The sequence below is a fragment of the Pan troglodytes genome, chromosome 10, assembly GCF_028858775.2.
Source record: "Pan troglodytes isolate AG18354 chromosome 10, NHGRI_mPanTro3-v2.0_pri, whole genome shotgun sequence".
Taxonomy (NCBI): Eukaryota; Metazoa; Chordata; class Mammalia; order Primates; family Hominidae; genus Pan; species Pan troglodytes.
The window spans coordinates 26268807-26294100 of record NC_072408.2 but is presented as its reverse complement, the minus strand read 5'-3'; the positions used below and the strand labels follow the sequence as shown (position 1 = coordinate 26294100).

Sequence of the window (25294 nt, the reverse complement as noted above, 5' to 3'; positions counted from 1 at the left end):
ATCTCAAGTGACCCACCTGCCTTGGCCTCCTAAAGTGCAGGGATTACAGGCGTGAGCCACCGTGCTGGACCTGTAAAGTTTTTTTAAACTACATTCCCAATATATAGTCAATGCTTAACCTAAATGCATGCATTTTTTCATGTTCTGTAAAAGAGGGAAATTCTTATGATATCAACATCATAATCTCTTATCAGAGTTCATACCAAATACATGCACGATGAGGCCATATAATGAAAAATTGCTGCTGGGGAGCTCTATTTTAAGAAACAGTCTCAGATGTGACAAGTAGAAGCAGCAGCAGAGTAAGGTGATCACAGTAAAGGGACTAACATCAATGTTATTTTGGATCCTAGAAACATTTAGTCTAAGTGGCATACTGAACTTTTGCCTCCTTTCTTACTAAAAATAAAACATGAAAAAAAATCAGTCTCTCATATGTATATAATTTTACCAATAATACATGGGTTTCACCTGAGAAATACTCCATAAAATCAGTTTTCTAAAGTAAAAAACCAACTTTTCACACTGCTCCATAAAAAACTCTTTAATTATTTCCTCTTGTGTCTCACAGAAGAAGAAATGACTGGCTTGCTCACTCCCTAAGGAGAAAAAAAAAACAAAAAAAGGAAAAAAAACAAATCAAGGAAGTGCTCCTAACCTTTTGACCACCCCCAACAATTCAAGAACATACTCCAGGGCGGTCCCTGCAATAAGAACTTTGCGCGATAACTGATACAGGAAAGCTCAAAAAGCAAGATTATAAAACGGAAACTACTTTTTAACACAAATAATTCTCTCAAAAAGCAAACAAAAATAACATGTAGCAATTATAAAAATTACCTTCTCTGAACTTCTGGGTTTGCCTGTTTAATCTATCACAGAGAAAGGGGCTACTCAACGTATACTTTACAGGAATGTCTCTCAAGAAAAAGATGTTCAACCACAGATGAGTTATTTTCAGAGTCAGTGATATAAGTTATTTCTAGGGGTATGCGTACATTCAGGACAGTAAGGTATTATCATATTCAAGCTCCACAGAATCCTGAAATGGTCACTCTTCTTCCCCATGTGTTTGATTTATTATGAGGATTATGAGAAAAAAATTATATCTATAGTAAGAACCTTGTCACCTAAGTGAAGGCCCTTGTAATCTTAGTGCAAAGTACTAACAAATTCAAGATAAAGACTAATAATATTTTATGTCCAAGACTATGGTTCACACTTTAAAACTGTTACCTTCAATTGCAGAGGAAAACAGATTCCATTTGATTCAAAATAGGTCACATTTAAAGCCCTAATACCGATGATTCCTAGGCTTATATAAAAATTCACAGGTCCTCAAACTGCACTAGAAATGGCTGACTAAAGACTAAGCAAAATGCACACATACAAAAAAAGGACGTGAAGAAAAAACAAGGTTTCGGGACTTAATAGAAAAATCTAGCTTTCTTCCATTCCCAGCAGGCTCCTTCTTACTAAATAAATGGACTTGAGTTCATGATTCAGAAGCATATAATAGGAGTGTTTTTATGTAACCTCATGGTCAAAACAGGTTTAGGATTGTCTGAATTTGCTTCTTGCCAGGTAAAGCAGTTGATATTATAAAAACATATTTATTTTACATAGAGCTTGTGAGGTCTTCCTAGTGATAATGACCTTCCTGATGAAGACTAAGAATTCCTATGTACGTCTTTTGAATAATCTGCTTTAAGACAGGCAACTGAAGGAAATTGTGAGTGGCACTCTACTCCACATGCACAACTCCTGTAGTATTCCTTCCTACGTTTCTGACTCCCTTATAGCTTCTCACCCCTTTCCTCATTTTCTTTCTGATGCCTGAGCCCCACCAGTGTAAACCCAGAGGTTTGACCTAATACTGACACATACAGAAAGGTTTCTCAATCTTATCTGGCTTTAACTTAACATCATTAGACATTGCTGGGGCATATGAAATCCTTCAGGGCAAAGCTTGTCATTTCTCTGTACTCACAAGACTCACAGACTGTAATTAGAAGGCACTCAGTGTGGTCTGATGCCTTTATAAAAGATAACATTATATTTTAAATCACAAAAAGGCCAATATAAATATGTTACTAGTAGATTCCAGTTTTTAAATCTAAAAGACACACCAAACATTCTGCTTCCATCAATGAATACAAACAAGTAGACACAAAAAGTGAAAGGCATTTAATTAGCATATTTAACCATTCTCACTAATAAGAGATGAGTCACCTTTATTCCAATTACTTCTTCCAAAATTATGAAGGCCTTTTATTGGGCATTTTCCCGAATTATTTCTCACTCAATTTGTAGTACATACTGAAATCTATTCCAGTTTCTTGTAAGTCAAAGATTGAGAGGAAAATTGATTATCCATTGCTGACTATCTTGGTTGTACACAATTTTAAAACTATATACCTTTTAAATAACCAACAAGAAAACAAGGAAGAGAAGAAAGAACAAAATAAGGTATAAATAAACCTAAATATACCAACAATCATAAGTTGACTATAAGTTAAAAAAAAAAGTTTATAAAACTGGAAAAAGATTCATTATATACTATTTTAAAAAGACACACCCAAATATACGGATAAACAGATTTTTTAAAAGGGTGAAAAAAAATTAGAGTAGGTAATGCTAAATAAAAGAAAGTTTATATATCAAAATCAGACAAAACAGATAAGGGCACAAGTACTACCGGAGGTGGAGGTCCCCTCATGATAAAAATGTTGGCTTCATTCTGATGGCATATTCTACACTTAACAGAACATAACAATTCTATACTTAAATGCATCTGATAATATAAACTCAAAATAAAAGGACAGAGTACACAGAGAAAACAAGAAGTCACTGCAACATTTGAAAACTATAATATCCCTTTCTCCGTGACTGATTCGAACCTCATACAAACTCTTCCAGAGTACAAAAAAGTGGAACACCTTCCAACTCATTTTCTGAGGCTAGACCAACCTTGCTATCAAAGCCAGACAATGACAGTACAAGAGAAGAAAATTACAGGGCAATTTCACTTTATTATCATAAATACCAAAGTTTTAAATGAAGTATCAACAAACCCAACAGAACAATGTACAGATGATTTTAGGGGGCTGAAACTATTCTGTATGATACTGTGATGGTGGATACATGTCATTTACATTTGTCAAAACTCAATGAACACACAACACCAAGAGTGAATCCTAAGGTAAACTATGAACTTTGGGTGATAATGATGTGACAATGTAGGTACAATTGTAACAACTGTATCACTGTGGTGCAAGATGTCCACAGTGGGGGAGGGGGTAAAGGTTTGTGTGTGTGTACGCGTAACAGAGAACTTTATGCATTTTCTACTAAATTTTGCCATGAACCTAAAAGTGCTCTAAAAAATACAAACTTTATTAACTTGGAAAAAAGAGTACTTCATGACCAAGTTGGGTTGATTCCAACAATGTAAGATTTACCATTAATGGTTTAGCATTAACAAGAGTATTAATGCAATTCATGGAATTCACTGAATAAGCAAACTAAAAGAAAAAAAATCTCAATGAATGCAGAACAAATAGTTGATAAAATTCAATACTTAAACTCATAATAAAAGTTCTTACTAAACTAGAAATAGAGAATTTCCTTCACCTGGAAATGATACCTTCCAAAAATCTTCATCAGATATCATTCTTAGTGGTAAAAATTAGAATCCTTCATTTTTATATCAGAGCTGTAGTTGCTTCTATCACTGTACTGGCAATACTAGCCAGCAATATAAAGAATGTAAGGACTGGAATGGAAAAAGATTAAAGTACTGGAAAGGAATTAAAAACAAAAAACCTGTGATAATTTACAGAAGACTGACATAATTTTATTAAAATTAAGAACTCTGTTCGTCAAAAGATCTCTTGGAATGTGAAGGTAAGCTACAATGTAGGAGAGTAAATGTGCCACACATATTATGGATAAAAGATTATAATAAAGAAATTCCCAAAATCAAATGCACGTACTTTACAACTTCAATTACACTCCTATTTACAGATCCTAGAGAAGCTCTTTGACATAAAAAAAATGTTCTTATTTTAAGCTGAGTATCATGTGCAGTGCTTATTCATATTATTTTCCCTTATGTCTGACAAATGTTATATTCATTTGGCATTTAATTAAATTGTCATAATTAAAGAAATAAAACATACTCAAAGATTTTAATTATTACCATCATATATAAGTAGTATATAAAAAATATCATTGGACCCCAAGTTCGTACTACTGCTACCTGCATAAAACAAACTGACCTGCATTGCATGGGCAATTTATATTATACAGATTATTTTAACCTGCCTTGCTCTTTTCAAAGAAACAAATCTGACGAAAGACTAAAGACAAGAAAGTAATTGCTATTAATTATTCTTCATGTACAGTCTCTATCTATGAGCCTAGAGTCAAAAGCTTTTCCTAAATTATTTCCAGGTGTTTCTGAGAATTTGTAAAATCTTCCACTGTTGTCCTGCTTACTTTGTTGCCTATTAGGCAACTTTGTGGTTTAAAGATTATGAAATTTTGGTCTGGTTCATCACACAGTTTGAACTTTCAAAATGACTAACAGCAAAAAAGATTAAATGTTTACATTAAAATATCTACTGCTAATACCAATGTAAAAAAAATGTGGCCGGGCACGGTGGCTCACGCCTGTAATCCCAGCACTTTGGGAGGCCAAGGAGGGCGGATCACGACGTCAGGAGATCGAGACCATCCTGGCTAACATGCTGAAACCCTGTCTCTACTAAAAGTACAAAAAATTAGCCGGGCGTGGTGGCAGGCGCCTGTAGTCCCAGCTCCTCGGGAGGCTGAGGCAGGAGAATGGCATGAACTCCAGAGGCGGAGCTTGCAGTGAGCCGAGATCGTGTCACTACACTCCAGCCTGGGTGACACTGCAAGACCCTGTCTCAAAAAAAAAAAAAAAAAAAGTATGACCAAAAAATAGAAAATGCTAATCTGAAAATCTTGATCCTTGAATTTTTTTTTTAAGTCCAGGTTCCAGGCTTAGATCTTTGAATTTTACACTTGACAACAGTATTACTTAAATTAAATCACTGTCCTTTAGTATTTGCATATATCATTAATGTTTTCCATCTTTAAAGAGTTTACATTTGGAAAATGTCATTTCTAATAAAAAAATACTTAAAATATTCTGAAAAACCATAGTGAAAATATGGAAGCTGCTAATAACTATGTATCTGCTTAGTATGTAAGCTACTAAGAGTTCACAATCTACCTACCCAAATACCCTTTAAGGAGCACAGGCAGAACCCACAAATTCCTGGGCTGACCACCACTCTTGGCCAAATGAGTCACGGCCTCTGTCTGTAAGTCCCAGGGTCACCTTTCTCTAGGAGTCTACTGAAACTAAATTCAGCAAACCTCTCAATGCCCAAATTAACTTTATCTCCAATTCCTCTCTCAATCCATCTACTGACCTGGCATTAACCCTACAAGGCTTTGTTTTTTCCATCCCTGACCTAGTCTACAGTCCACCTTCTATCTTACAAATTTAACTACCTATGGAAATGGTGCTCCATAATTAGCAAACTCCTCTATACCCTCAACCTCTTTTCAAAGCATTACTTCAGTACCTTGGCTGTTAAGGACTTTCTCCCATCAGCTGTCCTACTGCATTCTCTCAAAGAACAGATATTTATTCCCCATTCCCCCAAGGTCCTTCAACTACCTGAGCCATCCATTCTCTTAATCCCAGAACCTTGTCATACCCATAACCTGGCACATCTAAAATCATGACTTCAATGATCACACTGCAACACCAAACCTCCAACCTTGCAGTATACATGTTTAACTACTTCCCTGTGGGAGTTCTCTGGTCTTGGAAGAATCTCTATCCCAATCTATCAGATCACTTTTTGCTCTACTTCCCTCCTTCCCAGCCTGAAGTCTAACAGTTCAACATTTCAACAAATCTATCATACCCTAACTCTCCTGCTCATCTGTCTTTCACTGGATTCATCTAGAAAAACCCTTTGTGGCTTCAAGCTTTCATTCTCCTTGAGCTCCTACTGACCACGGCCCTCCCTCAAGATTCCATAAATACCCAACAAGTGTCTGCAATGCACCAGTGACATAGCATTTAAACACACTGTATTTTAACAAACTGCTGACTTGTTTATTACAAAATATTTATTACAAATGTTCAACAGATATTTATTGAGCATTTCCTAAGAACAGAAAGGCACTATTCTTAACTGTGAGAATTTAGCAGCAAAGAGGGTCAGAGGAGGTCCCCACTCTTGTGAGGCTCATATCACAAGGCAGAAAAAGAAAACACGTAAGTGAATAAGAATTTGAACCAGTGATAAGTGCCACAGGGAAAACAAAACAGGGTAACATGACAGCAAGTGCTTGGTCAGTGGGTTTTGGGTGTGGGCAGAACAGGGGAGGTCATCTACTTGAAAGACTTCTCAGAAGCACACTGAGACCTAAGATACCTTCCTCCATCCCCCAAAACAGAATCAGTCAGATCTATTTTGGACCTTAAACTGACACAGCCCCAGTGAAAGTACCAAACCAACTAAACAGGGCATCAAAAGAAAAAAACATAATAACTCTATTCTACAGGAGTTAGGAATTAACAGTTTTAATAAAGAGGGTCATCCCACACATGTCCACATAGATTTCTATATAATCTAAGGAGTACATATATGATCAGCAGTGTGTTCAGGATCAAGTGTAATCCCATATTTCAGACTGAAGAACCTAAACTTTAGCTGGGTTCAGTAATTTTTTCAGCATGTACTTTACATGGATTACAAAAATGCCTCCATCTTCCACCTCTCCTTGTATCTACAACCTTGTACAATGTTAGTCTGCAACTCCTCCTATCCAAAGATGGAGTCCATTTCTCCACTTTTTGAATCTGAACTGACCTTGTGACTGCCTTTAGCCAACAGAAAGCAGTAAAAGTGACACTGTCCCAGTTCTGAATCTAGGCCTCAAGAGACCCTTAGGTGCTTCTGCTCACTCGGGTGGATGCCTGTCTTCATCAATCACAGCAAGCCTGGGCCTAGCAGATGAAGCCGGAACCTATTAGAGGAAGAGTCATTCCCATCATCCTGGATAAGGCCATGCTAGACCTGCCAAGATCAGCAAAGCCTCTTACCTGACTAGGTGATCTCAGATAAGAGCAGGCCCCACAGAAACTAGAGAAAGAAACAAACGGGAGAAACTGCCCAGCCAACCCATGAAAAGCATGCACAATAATATATAGTTATTGTTTTAGGCCACTGAGTTTTTTTTCTTTTCTTTTTTTTTTTTTTTTTGAGATGGAGTCTCGCTCTGTCGCCCAGGCTGGAGTACAGAGGCGCTCTCTCGGCTCACTGCAAGCTCCGCCTCCCGGGTTCACGCCATTCTCCTGCCTCAGCCTCCTGAGTAGCTGGGACCTCAGGCACCCACCACCACATCCAGCTAATGTTTTTTGCATTTTTAGTAGAGACGGGGTTTCACTGTGCTAGCCAGGATGGTCTCGATCTCCCGACCTTGTGATCCGTCCACGCTGGCCTCCCCAAAGTGCTGGGATTACAGGCAAGCCACTGAGTTTTTGAATGGTTTGTCATAGAGCAATAACTGATACAGCAAGATTATAATGATTTACCTCTATTCAACTCTGATAATATATTAATTGTCTCCATTAATGTTTTTGAGGAACTGAAACCAATAATTGTGAAATATTTCAATTTCAGGGTCATCTTCTGTAATAAGGCTTAAATAGCAGGTCAGAAAGGAAGTGTTATATACAGTAAAGACTCACAACCCCAAAGGACTTTACTTCTACTACCAATAATAACGTTTGTTTCCTTTCTAGAGCTTCTTTTAGAGAACCTGCTGAGAAAGGAACAGCAGCCAGACTTTCGTAAGAATAATGGAGGGGAGGGGCTGACTTGATACTGTAAAAATCCAGACGACCAGGTGTGAAAGAGCCTGAGATTATTCTGTTAACAACAAAATAACTAGCTGATTTCCTTTTATTTTCATCCTTCTTTTCTGATACACAATTTTTTCAGTGAACTATTTCTGAGAAATGCATCTACTTTTCCAAATTCTCAAAAGAATTTCTTTTTTGAAGTCTTCCACCTTCTTCAAGAGTTTAAGTAATTAAGTTTTTGAAAGTAGATAATATACATGTTACCTCCTCTTCTCATTCATCTGGGTAAGCATAAAAAGTTTACTGACTTGAATCGAACCAGGCCTGTCCTGTTTCCTACTCTGTGGGGTTGTCCTGAGAATCAAATGAGAAGAAGAGAGGGTTCAGAAGGAATGTGACCCGCTAGGCCCGTCGCCCACACGTAGTGTGTTCAGGGGCTACTACTGGTCAGGGGCTCTGCCTGTGTCAGCCAGCAGTATGTGCCTGAGCATGCCTAATCTCCAGCACCTTTGCAGAGCCTGAGTATTAATACATTTAAAATAACTTCACGGACATGGTGGCTTACACCTGTAATCCCAGCACTTTGGGAGGCCAAGGCGGGTGGATCACTTGAGGTCAGCAATTCAAGACCAGCCTGGCCAACATAGTGAAACCCTGTCTCTACTAAAAATACAAAAATTAGTCAGGCATGGTGGCAGGTGCCTGAAATGCCAGCTACTCAGGAGGCTAAGGCAGGAGAATTGCTTGAACCTGGGAGGCGGAGGTTGCAGTGAGCTGAGATCGTGCCACTACACTCCAGCCTGGGCAACAGAACAAGACTCCGTCTCAAAACATAAATAAATAAATAAAATAAAATACTTCAAAAGCTAGGTGCAGCTGCTCATGCCTATAATCTTAACACTTTGGGAGGCCAAGGCAAGAGAATGGCTTGGGCCCAGGAGTTCGAGATCAACCTGGGCAACATAGTGAGACCCCATCTCTAAAAAAAAATAAATCAATTAGCTAGGTGTGGTGGCACACGCCTTGGTCCCAGCTACTCGGGAGGCCAAGGCAGAAGGATCACTTGAAGCCAGGAATTCAAAGCTGAGGTGAGCTCTGATCATGCCACTGCACTCCAGCCTTGGGCAACAGAGTGAGACCCTGTCTCTAAAAATAAAATACAATATTTCAAACCTGTTTAATTATACAGTTGCAATCCCAATTTGAGGCATAAGTTTCTTTTACTTCTCTCTCCACCATCCCCCTTTACTGGTAATAATTCATTCTGCAGTTAAATTCATTCATTTGCCAAAAAAGAAAAAAGAAACTACAAAATATCTTTTTCAAACAGCAGCAACACCTTCATTCAAAGTTGTCTTTTCATAGTCACTCCTGGGTATCCTATACCACATACTGCCTTTAGTATTGCCTCCTCACACTTCAGTTCCACTCACCTATGTAAGTGTCCCTAACGTTACAACACCTTGAATTCTCCATTCCTGTAGAATATATTCAAGCTAAGTCCTGCCTTTTATCTGCAGCCCTAAACTTTCTCTTTAAGGAAAGCGCTCCTTAGTACCACTGTCTAGGCATTTCACAAAGAAACTGATTTCTAATTCCTAAGTCACAAGGCTTTCTTAAATAGAAAAAAGAAATACGTATATTATTAAGTGAACACTACACTATCAACAAATACTCATTGACTTATGTGTAACAGTTCCTACTTTCAAGAGGTGTAAAATCTATATAAGAGGAAGACTAAATGATCACATTTCTAAACCACTCTGAGCAGGCCATGCATTTTAAGTTGTTTTTCAGCATAAATGATATTGAGGCATATTCTCTTAGAACCCCAATGGCATAAACTTGGAAAACATATACCCACGTATTTTATCTCTTTATGTAATGTTTCACAGTTTTTCAAAGTTTGTTCATATAAATTAACTCACAACATCATAAGCCTATTAAAATGGGCAAGACAAGAATTATCCTCTCCACTTCACATGAGAGAAAACTGGTATATAACAGTATCAATTTTATCAAAGTAATACAGCTAACTAAGGTAAGAGAGTCAAGGTCTAACACACTGCTACTTTCCACTTCACCACAATTCTTGGTGCCCACAGGCTTATGAAGATGCAGACTGTGGTCACAAAATAGAGAGCATATTCCTGTTGGCAACTCTAACTGGTCTAAGGTATATTATGTTCTGAACTCCTAACTGCCTAAGTGGGTGCACACTGGGCTTTCCACTAGGTTGCAGGAGAAAATATTTAGTACCTCTATTTACACTTATTTTTAAATAATAAGAAAAAACAGCTTTACTAATATGTAAGACACAGATTGACAGCATTACATGTATATAATTTTTAAATAAATACATGTATAATGTTCGTACTTGAGGGTATATACTCAAAAACTTTTTATTTGTAGGGGTGCACAACCAAAATATTTTCGAGATGTCTACTAAGCTAACTGGCCTAGATATCAAAAATACAAATAAATACCTAACATAAATCACTAAGAAAAATAACTCAATAGAAAAACACAGAAAATATGTGAAACAGGAAATTTACAGAAGAGATTCAAATGGGCAATAAATATTGAAAAAGATGCCATGCATGGCTGAAATCAGGAGCATGTAAATTCAAACAAGAAGATACCATTTTTGCCCACTGCCTAGCCAAAACTTAAGTACAGTAATACCAAGTGCTGGCAAGGATACAAGTAAGGATAAATAATTAAGACTTTTTGGAAGAAAGTTGTCTAACAGTAAACCAAATAGGAAAACCAGAAATTAATCTGAATGTGATTGGCAAATGTCTCCAATGATTTGGCCAACCCTAATTCTCAAAGGAGTTTAAGAAGTGAATGTATTGTTATCATTTGGGGCTTTTTGAATCATTATGCAGTCAATTTTGCACAATGTGTCATATTATTACTTTTGTAAGTTTTTTGTAGCTCCACAGACTTATTAAAAAGTATTATTTTTCAATCTTACGATTACACATTTAAGCATTTCCAAAGTTTTGAACTCTACTTACGGGGTTTAGCAGGATCTTACTACAACTTACCAAAGCTCAACTACGAATACAGCCTATTTCAGCAATTCCACATCTAAATAGTTGTTCTATAAAACAACTGTTTTATAAAAATATTTGCATGTGACCACAAAGATTCTGTTTATATTGGTTCACTATCATACTTCTAGCAATTGGGCAGGGGGCGGGGGAAATAGGAAAAAACCTCAATGTCCAACAACAGGAGTATAACAAAACCATTAAGACATGTTTTACAGTTATTGAAAGAACGATATTGACCTTTAACCAGTACTATGAAAAGACCTAAGATATTTATTAAATAAAAAGTTAAAGAATAGTACCTACAGGACAATCCCATTTTTGTTAAAATATTTATGTATATATAAGTATGTACATGCAAAGAAAGAAGAGTAGAAAAATGGACCCTAAACCACTGATACTTATAACCTCTTGGGGAGCAGAGTATGGGGTAGAAGGGAAAAATCATAAAACAGGACTTTACTGCATCAGGAGGAGTAGGAACATCTTCCTACAAGTCCTCTTGGAAGGCAGAGGGCTATAGTGCTACTCTTATTCAAATACTGCCACTGATAATAACTACTAATGATCATGGAGTTAGTCCAAAGGTCAAATCGACAGTTCAGTCAAGCACATAAAATCTCTGTCTCTCTCTCTCTCACACACACACACCCCTCACACAAATACATATGTGAGATATCTGTCTACACACTCATATAACCCAAGGCACTACTATCTTGATTACTAGCATAGGTACTTTGATCTTCATGTTTGAACTCTGCTACAGCTGTGTCATTTATCAGTGGGAAACAGCAGCCCTGGTGTAAAATAATTGTATTGTGCAAAGTAATCTAGCCTTAAGATACCAATTATTTATATCTTTTACTACCAAGTGTATTAACTGTCAATGTGAAACTGGAATAAACTAAAGATCAAGACTAAATTTACTCAGGTATTCAAATGTTTTTAAAATATTTGGGCTTACATTCAAGTTCATGACTTACTTTGATTTTCTAAGTCTCTGACTTTATGATAAAAATGAACAGATATTGAATTAGTACTGGTAAACACACCAGTATATCCACTTCCTCACCTAAATCCTTGCATACATCACTAGCTTATCACAATATGCTTTCCCACTGATCCAGAAGTTGGTCTCCAAATTCTTTTGAATACATTGCTTCAAACAGTTATCGCTAAACAGAGTTGCAATGCTGGCTGAAACTTATTTATCATCTCTGGCTGTCCATTACATTACGTCCCACACTCCTTGTATTTGCACTCCTATGTAGCTCTCCTCCCACTTCTGACTTTGACTTACATCAACCAGGACCACATGGGAAAGCATGATATAAGCAGAAGTTTTATAAGTGTCTAAAACTGTGGTCTGTTCTCCTAGGATAATTCCTCTTAGAAGCCAACTGCCACGCTACAAAGAAAACTTGAGACAGACTAACTGATGAGAGGCCACGAGGAGAGACGCTGGTGTTTGTTCCAGACCCATGACCTCAGTTATACTGCATGGAACTGAAGACCAGCACAGCTGAGCCTAGTCAACTTAAAGAAAAGTGAGAAATTAGAAATCATCGTTTTAAGCCACTGAGTTCTGGGATAGTTGTTTATGTAGACATACATAACTGAAGGACTAATCTGTGTTTCAAACCATCTGAATCTCTAGTAATAATCCATACGGACTCTCTAGCAGTTACCTTTCAAATTTCATCTATTCAATCAGAAGCACTTATTGCAGTTATGGAGAAATGAAGGCACTTTCATACATTCTTATATGTTCTCAAGTGAGAACATAAATCTGCACAAATTTTCTAAAGGGCAATTTGGCAAATGTTAAGTAATGAACCATCTAAAAAGCTCATGTATTTTCTCAATTCCAATTCTACAAAAAACAGACATGCATACAAGAGTATTCATATAAACATTTTTCTCACAGCAAAAACTCACAAACAACAAAGTTACCTGGAAGTAGAGGAATAAATACCATATATTCATAAGACAGAACATCATAGTTATTAAAAATCTTCTACTGAATAAATATATAACGATATAAGGATACTAATACAGCTAATGAAAATAGGATTTGACACAGTATTATCAACAGCAATAAGACTCAAATCTTTAAAAATATATATACATATTAACTGTCAATGTGAAACATTATAAATGCATAATATATGCATATGTGCCGCACACATAATTGTGCATAATTGCACATATAATTACATATAATACATGCATCTATGCTGCATATATAATTATGTTATATATGCATAATATATGCATATAATTGTACACAATAATTATATTAATAGAAATTCTCTCTGCATAACAGGACTGTGAATGATTTTTATTTTCTCCATCTTTATACTCCTTAGTACTTTCCAAATGTTCTACAATAAAAATGAATTGCTTCTATAAGAAAAAAACACTTAACATTATAAAACAGGTTAAAAAGAAGCATATACACTAAACGTACACTTTTATTATTTGATTTGGAATCATTCTGTGGTATTTCTTTACTAACTTTAAAAAAAATGCCATCAAGCAAGTGCCTGCAAGGTGCAGAAAAAAGGAAATCCTTGCACATTGTTGGTAGGAAAATAAATTAGTGCAGCCATTATGGAAAACAGTATGGAGGTTCCTCAAGAAATTAAAAATAGAACTACCATATATGATCTACAATCCCACCTCTGGGTGTATACCCAAAAGAAATGAATTGCCACCTCATAGGAACATCTGTGCTCCCATGTTCACTGCAGCATTACTGACAATAGCCAAAATAAGGAAATAACCCACATGTCCATCAAGAGATGAATGGATAAAGAAAATATGATGGAATATTATTCATCATATTCTTATAAAAAATGAGACCTTGCCTTTTGTGACAACATAGATAGAACTGGAGGACATTATGCTAAGTGAAATAAACCAGACAAAAAGAAAAATACTGCATGATCTTAAATGTGGAAGCTAAAAAAAGTTTTTAACGTAAAATACATAAAAATAGAATAGAAATGGCGGGGATGGGAATATGCAGATCAAAGTGAGTACAGAGTTACACTTATAGAAGATGAATAAATTTAGAGACTACAGTAGAGGACTGAGATAATGTATTGTATACTGGAAATTTGCTGATCAAGTAGATTATAGGTGGATATGTGAATTTGACTGACTACTGTAACGATTTCATTACGTACATCAAACATGTACACCTTACATTTATACACTAAAAAGCTATTGTTATCAGACTACATCTATATTGTGATAGAACAGAATTGATTTTTCAAAATCAATACAGATGTGTTTTCCACAGAGAAAAAATTCACACTAATTTTACCATGTTATATAATTTCTTTGTATTGTGAAAATTGGGCAAGGAGTTATTTCTTTTCAAAATTTTGTCATAATGTCCTATTTTACTGAGTTTTATATTTTATGTTGAATAGCTTTAAAAAATTTTTTTTTAGAGATGGGGTCTCGCTCAGTTGCCCAGGCTGAAGTGCAGTGGCATGATCATAGCTCACCTCAGCTTTGAGTTCCTGGGCTCAAGCAATCCTTCTGCCTCAGCCTCCTGGGTAACCAGGACTATAGGGGTACACCACCATGACCAGCTAATTAAAAAAACAATTTTTTTTTGTAGAGATTGGGGGTCACACTATGTTGTGCAGGCTGGTCTTGAACTCCTGGCTTCAAAGAATCCTCCTGCCTCGGCCTCCCAAAGTGTTGGGATTACAGGCGTGAGCCACAGCACCTGGCCTTAACATTTAATAATATGCAACTTCAACCACTTTAGCGAAAGTTGGAATTTTCACCTTAGAGGCAAACTTTTTTAGAGCATGTCTATCCAAAGAAACAATATATGTAAATAATCCAAGTTATTTGGAAGGGATAGGGAACAAAAACCACTCCCCATGTAGACAGCATCATAGCAAGCAAGCATTGGCAATATTACTCAAGCACTGATACTGTTTAGGAATTACTCTTCAAGTGGCCAGTAATTTCAGAAGCACCAAAGAGAATCCCTGGCCTCACCTAGCAGGGTGAGGTTTCCACCACAGTGAAGTTCTACTGCCACTTGTGCTAAATTAGTTTCTTCAAACTCACTTGCTCAGGACAGCCAATCTAGGATTGGCTTCTACTCATTCTTCCTCAAAATTCAGCACTTTCTCTTCATCCTCCCTGGTCCTGGCCTGAACCATCCCGAATAACTTCAACTATTACTTCGGCAACACAAGGCAAAAAGCTTCCCTGAATATCACTGGTACCATTACTTCTTTTCTCAGAAGTTTACAGATGCTCAGGTCTCCCTGGCCTTTAGGCATTTTGCACTATATTATAAGAAGACCTCTGATCTCTAGTCTTTCACATCTTGACTTCCAATGATGAACTGGGCCTTCCTCTCTAACTGTATGTTTCTGGATGGCTTGCCAATGTTAGTGCCTTGGCTCTAGCTAAGGACAGACAATGACTGAAGACTAGCAGGCCAGTGTCTGCTCTAGGAACAGGCATGTGATCCAAGGTAGTCAAAAGTCCTTGTCCGAGATTTTTTTAATTTGCAACTAGAGAAGAAAACTTACATTTTAGGTTAAAAAGCTAAATGGGTGTAATTTGGGGCTGCACGTAACCATTTTTTCTGGTTAAAGAGAAGCTTTCTGTGGGGGGGGGGGAGGGGTGGAAAGCAGGTGAGGAAGAGCCTTTAAGAATTTACTTGCATCACTCTTGAAATCAGTGTGAAGTGTTTCCTGGCTGGGCATGGTGGCTCATGCCTATAATCCCAGCACTTTGGAAGGCCAAGGCAGGTGGATGACCTGAGGTCAGGAGTTGGAAACCAGCCTGGCCAAACATGGTGAAACTCCCATCTCTACTAAAAATACAAAAAAATTAGCCGGGCGTAGTGGCGGGCCACCTGTAATCCCAGCTACTCAGGAGGCTGAAGCAGGAGAATCACTTGAACCCAGGAGGCAGACGTTGCAGTGAATGGAGATTGAGTCACTGTATTCCAGCCTAGGCAACAGAGCGAGACTCTGTCTCCAAAAAGAAAATAGTTTCCTTTTTGCTTATACTAGTTGGCTTTGGGCCAGTGACTTTTACAACAACAAGGGTTGTGACTAGATGACAAATGAGAAGAAAAAAATGCCCTGGGATGTTCAGATTTAGGTAAAGAGGCTTGCTTTTCTTACAATTTGTTTTAGGGCTTCATTTCAAACACCTAATTGTCTATTACATGCCAGGCACTGGAAGCATAAAGGTGGCTACAGTATAAGACTATCTCTGCCTTCTGAGACCTAATAGTCCAAAAGATTCTCTTGGTGTGGGTGGCTTACTGGTCACTTCAGAGCATAATTCCTAAGTAGTTCAGAGGACACTCCTTAGTGGCCAAGATGTTCCCCCAGTGGCTCTGAAATGTCTATCATCTGTACCTCATGAGGACCTCTTTATTTCTTTTGGGTTTCTACTGGACCCACTGATTTCAGTATTTTAAAATTTAGTCTACATTCACTTCTTCCATACTAATCACGATAGTACAGACTTCAGTAATATAATATTTCCTTGTTTTCTTGAAACCAAAGTAGACTTAAAAAGTAGACTTTTTGCTTAGAGGATTTATGTGTAGTCTAACATACTATAAAATGTACTTATTTATTGTTTACTTTGACATTCTCTCCCCCATCATCCCACTCCCCAGACGGGCAGAATTTTTTGGTTTATTTCATTTACTGATGTATATTAATCACTAAGGCACACAACTATGAGTTCAAAATGTATTCAAGAGAATTGGAAGAACACATGAGTGAGTGACTAATTGGAAGACCTTGCCACTGGGACTGAGATAATCATTAAAATCAGTTGGCTAAACATTGTTATCTATTGGATGATAAAGAGCAGCTTCTGCAGCAGCTTTCTCCTTTTCATAAATTGCCATACCATACCAACCCCATCCCCCAAGTCTTTCTTTATATATAGCAATGCTTTCACTCAGGTTGTGGTCCAATCTCAAGACCAGGAGGCTATTTATTCTTCATCTTTCCAGTGACTTTACACTGCTCTATTCTGATCCACTCTGCAGGGGTTTGGAGCTTAGCTGTGAGAAATGCCTCTCCCAGCAACCCCCACAACGGGCTAAGGCCTTTCAATATACGTAGTCAAAACATTAGATATTCTTCACAGCATTTATCACAGTCTATCTTACATATTTGCATGATTATTTTATTACTGGCTCCCCCACTAATTCAACTATAAAGTTCTTAAGAGTAGTGTCCATGTCTGTTCCATTCATAAAGCTTAAAGCACTTGGCACACAGTAAATATTCAATAAGCATTTGTTGAATGAATAATTAGATGGATGAATATGAAATTCCCAGCCTGAATCTATAAATAGGTAGATAGTCATTTAGGTAGCTGAGATAGGATAGGGGAGTGGGTTGTGTTTGCTTTTTGAGGGGAGTAAAAAGATAATGTCAGGAGTCCTTTGTGAAAGTCGGATTTTAGCCACCTGAAATGCTATGTCCTCTCAAGCAGCTCAAAAACCAAACCACCATTAATATGTCCATCTGGGGCTCCCCCTCCCACACCTACTCCTTTATTCCGGTCAAGGGTCTCATCATCATTCTTGTAGACACTCAGACACAAAGGCTTTGAGGAGCTTTTGACCTCTTTTTTTCTGTCAACCTCCTTGCTCAGCAAGACTCCTAAGGCCTGTCAGCTCGTCTTTAACATCTTTGATCAATGGCCTCTTTCCTTTCCATTCCCGCTGCCACAAACTTAGTTCAAGTAACTACCCAATTATGGCAGCAGACTCAGAAATGGTCTCCTTGATTCCCAGTTTGCTCCTGTCCAATCCACGCTGCCTGTATTAAAATCTCCCTAAAAACCTTCATGTTGCATAATTAACGCTATACTAAAAAACATCTGCAAAGGCTTGCCCGGAAAATAAAAACCTCAGCCTGACATTCAAAGACCGGACACAGTATGGTTCCAAACAGCATTCCTAGACTTACCTCCCATCATCCTAGCATTTTCTACAGAACCATCACTAACAAGCCTAGTTAGTATTACTCATTACACATATTCACATATTATACCTGTTCCCAGCCCCATGAATGTATCCTCCCAGTCTTATCAAGTCATCTGAAAGTGAATCCCATCTATACCCTCAGGCCTAGCTCAACTCCCACCTCTTCAAGTCGTTCCAGGGCAGCCCAGCCTAGGCTGCCTCTTCCTCCTCTGAATTCTTATGACTCAAACTAGTATCTTTTTTTTTTTTTTTGAGACAGAGTCTTACTCTGTCACCCAGGCTGGAGTGCAGTGGCGTGATCTCGGCCCACTGCAACCTCTCCCTCCTGGGTTCAAGCGATTCTCCTGCCTCAGCCTCCCGAGTAGCTGGGACTACAGGAGCCTGCCACCACACCCGGCTAATTTTTGTATTTTTAGTAGAGACAGGGTTTTACCATGTTAGCCAGGTTGGTCTCGAACTCCTGACTTCAAGTGGTCCGCCTGCCTCAGCCTCCCAAGGTGCTAGGATTACAGGCATGAGCCACCATGCCGTGACATTTTTTTACACCATTAACTCTAACTTACACATACACATATACACATAACTTTTCACCTTTAACTTCATCTTATATTTATCTGTTATTTAAAAAAATGAAACAGTCACAAGAAAAGAGCATCTGCTAACAAATTCAAAGAAATTCCATCCTGTATAGGACAGACAGGTCCTATGTAAGGCCCTGTCTCCAGGTCATCGACTCTTCAACTCTTCCAATACTTTCTGTGTTTTTGTATTGACCACTTCCTCCCCCTTCCTAAATATACGCCAGCTTTGAGAATAAGAAGAAACGAAGGGGTCTATCCAGATTAGGGAAGAAAAAGTCCCTTGACAAATCCAGAAAGTGTTCTTAAAATGCAAGCACTTGAGTTGTGGGGACTATTCTTTCCCCATCTTGATTAACTCCTTAAATAACTAGGAGCCAGCATCATCATCATCACAGATACCACTTCTTTAGAGGCTGACTAGATGCTGGGCATCACAGGAAATACAAGGAGGATATTGAGCAAACCTGGCCCTAAGCAGTGGTCCTGGGGCTAAAAATAAAAGAATTCCACAACAAAGTCTGCTGAGGCTGGTAGTCCTGGCACACCAACTTGAAAACGAAAGAGACAACAACAACAAAAAGGCTATTGTGAGGATTATAGGAGTTTAATGCTATGCTGAAGTGCCTAGCACTAAATAAGTCTATGTTCCCCAAACCATCTCCCTGTTTTAATATACTGCATATTTATCTCTACACTACAAACTCCTTGAAAGCTGAGATCATAGTTCGTAGTTGTTTTGTAACTAATGAATTAGCATAAAGTGCTTTATCAATGTAAGGAATCACATATTAACAGTCCAAAACTCTTGTTATAAATATGGAAAAGAAATATAATGCCCACAAAGTGTTCTAAAGCATTATATAGCTCTAGTAATCAAAATTTGGTTATATTATTATAGAAAGTATAAAACAGTTTTTGGCCAGGGGTGGTGGTAATCCCAGCACTTTGGGACGCCGAGGTGGGTGGATCACCTGAGGTCAGGAGTTCGAGACCAGCCTGGCCAATGTGGCGAAACCCCTTCTCTACTAAAAATACAAAAAATTAGCCAGGCGTGGTGGTGGTGGGCACCTGTAATCTCAACTACTTGGGAGACTGAGGCAGGAGAACTGCTTGAACCCGGGAGGTAGACGTTGCAGTGAGCTGAGATCATGCCAGCCTGGGCAACAAGAGTGAAACTCCGTCTCAAAGAAAAAAAAAAGTAAAGTATAAAACAACTTTAAACATCAAATACATAGTTAATATATTCTAATGTTTTTTATGGCACTTGTTAGATTCCCCATCTTCATTCATATTTTGAATTGTGAAAATCTGAAGAAACAGATTTTTCTCCTTACTTGCAACGCTAGTTTTGCTAAGTTTGGAATTAGCATACATTAGATCCAGCTATTGCAGATATTGAAACAAAACCTCATACTCTATTTGCCTATGTAAGAAAAAGTTCAATTTTCAGAACTTAGAATTTTAAGTTAAAAAAAGCAGTATGAAAACATAACCTTAAAAAATTTGCATACTATTTCACCCCCGCAAATATTGTTTTGATCCCCAGTCCTGCAATGACCTTTAAATAATCACAATAAAGTTTCTCACTATTCAGAGAGCCTTAAGATTTACTTGGCACTCTAAGTTAACCATCTTAAAGCTTTGAAGCACAAAGGAATAGTAAATGACACATCCATTTTAAGTTACCATGGCCTGTCATTACAGAATCATTAAGCAATATTTTCAAGGAGCAAGCAGAAAGCTTTATAACTCAAACGTATAAGATTTTCTTCTGTGCTTTATGGGCTAAGTTATTTGCGTTCTCATAAGAATACGGAATATTTAAAGCCACACTTTACAAGTTATAAAATTCACTTATTTTCAGCATTCTTCATAAAGATAACAGCATAAATTAAGTTATAAAAACAATATGAAAATTCAATAATCAAACTCAAACTCTGTGTAATGTATTTACACACACAAACACATAGTAACATAATTAAGAGGCTGGCTAGCTTAGGGTACATAGAAAAATTATTCAGAAAAAAAGTATTAAATATCTTTAAAGATAAAGATTTTTGGCCAGGCACCATGGCTCATGCCTATAATCCCACATTTTCGGGGACCAAGGCAGGAGGATTGCGTGAGCCTAGGAGTTCAAGATCAGGCTGGGCAACATAGGAAGACCCTGTCTCTCTCAATCAATCAATCAATCAAATTAGCCAGGCATGGTGGTACACACTTGTGGTCCCAGCTACTCGTAAGGCTGAGGTGGGAGGATCGCTTAAGCCCAGGAGGTCGAGGCTGCAGTGTGTTGTGATAGAGCCACTGCACTCCAGCCTGGGTGACACCGTGAAACCCCTCTCAAAAAAAAAAAAAAAACAAAGTAAGATTTTTTCATATTTTACTGTTTTTTGGCCAAATGGATGTGAAGGAAAATACATTCTCTATATTACATATTTTTTTAATCTAGCTGCAAACTTGTATTAAAGAACCAATTTCAAAGTGTATAAAATAAACTGATTATCTAACTCAAACCTATACAACTCTTACGCTGATCAGGTCCTTTGTTGACATTAGCAGTACTATCCGTTTACATGAAGATATGTATACAAACATTTTACAAGGAAACGTAAGCACAAAAAGCAGCAAAAGAAAGTACACACCACCCTGGCACTACATACGTCATACTTATCTGTGATTGTCTATCCAAAGCTTAAAGAGGGAGGATAAAATAGTTAAGAAGGATACAAAAGCTGGCTTTCCATATTTCCCGCATCATCTCTGCTTGGCATTGTGAGTTCCTTGTTTTCCAGAATATTATAAATCCCAGAACAGTACAAAATTCAAAGAAATTTAGAAATGGAATTTAGAGGTTGCCTTTTCCAGGTAACCTAATTTAAAGACGTGAAGACTGAGCTCCAAAGTCATTAAGGTCAAGACCACATTTCAGTTCCTGTGACTTCCCCACTACAATCCTCTCCTCTTACCACCTACAGAGATGCAAGTGTCAACACCAAAATATAATTAAGAGATAAATTCTTTCTGGTAACCTGCCATTTTTAACACCAAGCAACATTTGTGCAGGAGAGGAATAATTTAAGAGTTATATGTATTTCACTTCACAATGGAAGTAGAAACAACTGAAATTCTTTAGGTCTCCCTTCTTGCAGTGAGAACTTTCCAGAACACACGATTAGGAATAGTCAAAGGGCTGACATGTCTTTTATTGGCATTCCTATCTTTCCACTTCCCATGTGAACAAAATCCACCCCGATAACTCTGTAACCTCCTTTACATACAATTTGATCAATAACCACCTTTCTTCATCTGAGAAAGAAATGACAATGAAAAACTATAGCCACCAACACAAATCACTTTCCTACTTCAGACTCCTATCTTTTCCTCCACTCTGAATATTCTAAATATAGTTTATGTTCCTGGGGTTTCTCATCCTGCTGTCTTTGCAAACTGTAAGTTCCAAAGGCATGTTTCTGCTGTTTTATTATGTGTGTGACAATGGGAGTAGTAATTCTGACTACTTCATGAATGAATAATGTATGTGAAGGTACTCTAAATTGTAAAGTTTAAGATAAAAGTAGTGCCCCTATCCTATTAGAATGATAAATAACAATACAAACAAGTAAAAAGTTTCTAGGAAATTACAGTGCACATTAGGGATTTAACTAACCTTAAAAGAAATTAGTCTTCTGACATTACCCAGAAGATAAAGCAGTAGCACCTAACATTCAGTACATCATATATTTATCAATGGTTAGTTTTTTTTTAAAGTTTAATGAGTGATATGCAACACTATGCTCAATTTTAGGAGAAATTACTTCCATAATATTATAAGTTATTTATTGCTACTTTTGGACACAATTACTGGCTATGAATACCAAAATGATTAAAACCTACAAGTTTAAAAATGTCTTTAAAGTAAAATTATTATAGCTTTCTTAATATTGTCTTAATTTTCCAGAGAAACCTACTTAGGCATTAGACATGGCACTCAAATAAAATTCTAATTTGTTTAAGTAAACATAAAAGAAAACCTAATCAAAATGGCTCGTAAAACAAAAGAAACTCACTCAATGTCTTCCTAACAGCTTAGTTCTAAATTAAAACATACATACTCAGCCCACACAGAATAAGATTTTGTACTATCAAATAAACGTTCATCCAAGAATGCACGCAAAGAAATTAAAATGTTATTGAAAATTGAAATGTTACCTCTGTTTTTATAAGATGAGCTAGGCTTAATGTACAGTAGTCAAAATTACATTGAATAAATGACCTGAAATGAAAAAACTGTTTTTCTTCACATATACCATACTACTAGCTTGACAAGAAAAGAAGTATCCCTTTTCGTGGCAATATCAACTCACTTTAATTTAGGATGGAAATAACCAATAGAAAAACATTTGATGACTGCATTTCACTCAAGTATTTTTTAGGCCATCTAATAATGTATAGTATAATCTCCAAAGAAAAGATTTCACCCAAAAATATTCACAGAAAGACCATACCATGAAACTATTCCATTCCTGTATCTTCTGCTTTCTCTATTTCTACATCCAAAAGCAAGCATTCCTAATACTTATAAAAAGCCCTTGACGTTTTATCTAAGTATCTTTCTAAAAGATTAAAGAACCATACAGGTAATTATAATTTACTGGAAGTATAACATGATCTTAAAAATGTCACAGTAAAAATAACTTTCTAGGCTCAATGAAATAAAGGTAACTTTAGCTAGGTATCTGTTATTGTTTATAAACTACTGAAGTCTTAACCCAGTTTGGCATTTCAGCATTCTCTTTCATGTCTCAGTTTATTAAAATTAAAGAACAAATAAGGTTAAACAATAAAAACAAACTCTTAGGTAAATAGTTTCTAATATAAAAATAAAAAGACAAAACCACCTATATTTTTCGTCGGGGGATTAAAATTTTGCCTACATGATGTTGACCTCCAGCTTTGTATTTGTCTCCAAGTAGTACTAAGTTATTAAGTTTGAACATAAATTAGTTTAATATTCTAAAGAACTGGTTTTAAGATTGGGACTGACTGCTCATCTTTTCTCTCAAGCTCTACTAAAAGCCTTTTTTAAACAAACATATCAATAAAACATCTTGACTTAGACATATTTAAATAAACTGAGGCAAAAATACAAACAATGCTCCAATATATGCTCATGAAATATTCAGTAATTATTTCTATTTTTACTCCCTGACCGTCATTGTTTATCAAATTGTGCCTAGCTTTACATCACTTTTGCTACCTATAAACAGCCCTGGTCAAAATATATATGAACAAGGTTCACTAAAAAGAAAAAAAAAAAAGATGTTCACGTAACTCAAAGATTTTTTTTTGTTTGTTATCTCTCAGCACAGATAATCAAAGTTCAAAACTTTAAGTACCACATAGCTAATGACCAATAATCCTCTATTACCCAGGAATATACACAGAGGCACCAAAAAAAAAAAAAAAAAAAAAAGGTAATTGTGGTCATATTCTGATGAAGCTGGACGATTCCAAAAGAAAAAAACGAAGATACAAAATTATTTTTTAAAGTGGCCATAAATGATCTAATTTCCAAATCAATGAATCGATGAATATTCCAGGCAAATAACATTAGAAAACTAAGAGTGCCATTTTCTTCTCTCAAAATTCTGACATTATACAACATAAAGAATACAGTCACCATTATATGATAAACTTTAGAAAATCATGATCAAGACTGGACATACAACTATTCAGCTGAGGAGTAATCACAGCATTCTAATTACGAAGGAAAAAAATGAAAGTCAAAAAACTCACTTTATATAGTATCTTGCACCTTCAAAAGTATATGCTTCTTCCCAGCCAGTAGGCAAATCTAAAACAATACATATATTACAATTAGTATTACTTCAATGATAGCAAAATAAGTCTCAATCCATTTTAATTATCCATTTTCATTTATTAGCTGTTTTAATTAAGTAGATTACTAACAAAAAAAGTGTTGAGCTGGCAATACAACAGATATCATTTTTTGAAAAACAGCAATTCAAATTTAAAGCCACCAGAAAAGTAACCATAATATTAGAGATTATCTGACCTGAGCACACACTGTAATACATTAGGGTGGAGAGGAACTATGTTCTGGCACCCAAGAAAGCAAAGGGAAGCCTTCTCATCCCAGGTGGAACACTCATGAATGACTAGCAAAAAAAAAAAGCTGGGTATAACAGGCAACGCCTGCCTCTTCTTGGGTATATTGTGTCTATTTAAGACCGTATTTTTCAGCTACACAAATGAATCCATCTAGGAAGTGTCACCAAAGAGAAGGCAGAACTTCCTAACTACTTAATTAATGGAAAAGAAATCACACCGAATACTTCCGTGTGTGTTTCTAAAAATTTGACTAAGAGACGTGAAGTTTCAAGTAGTAAAGTTGGGGATGATTCAGGTGAACAATGGTCATTATGTGCTACATATTACTTATTAATGACAAGGTGTTTGGATTTCATCAAAATACCTCTCGGAAGTAAAAACAACCGATGTGTGTACAAAACCAGAGTCCAAGCAAAGTAAAACCAAACCAGAAAAAAAAAAAAGTGAAATCACATAAAAGAATAAAATTTTTCTGTGGCGTGAATGTTATCAAATCTGTGGGGGTAACTAGGACACATATTTATATCACTCATAATTCCATAGGATAATTAGTCTAAATAATTTAAATGTCATATCGTCTTTTATGAAATAAATC

The 25294-nt window shown here is 36.7% G+C and overlaps 1 protein-coding gene across 36 annotated transcripts in view; it reads right to left on the bottom strand.

Moving 5' to 3' along the window:
- PLEKHA5 (pleckstrin homology domain containing A5) overlaps positions 1 to 25294 on the bottom strand; it is a 245580-nt gene that overhangs the window by 218428 nt on the left and 1858 nt on the right. For all 36 annotated transcript variants that reach the window (XR_010147989.1, XR_010147988.1, XR_010147987.1 and 33 more), the window contains exon 3: positions 24364 to 24421. Coding sequence is in view for 30 of the 36 variants with exons in the window: in XM_016923033.4 (XP_016778522.1) it covers positions 24364 to 24421 (58 nt within the window). In the remaining 6 variants the exon portion in view is untranslated. The remainder of the gene's footprint in view (positions 1 to 24363; positions 24422 to 25294) is intronic.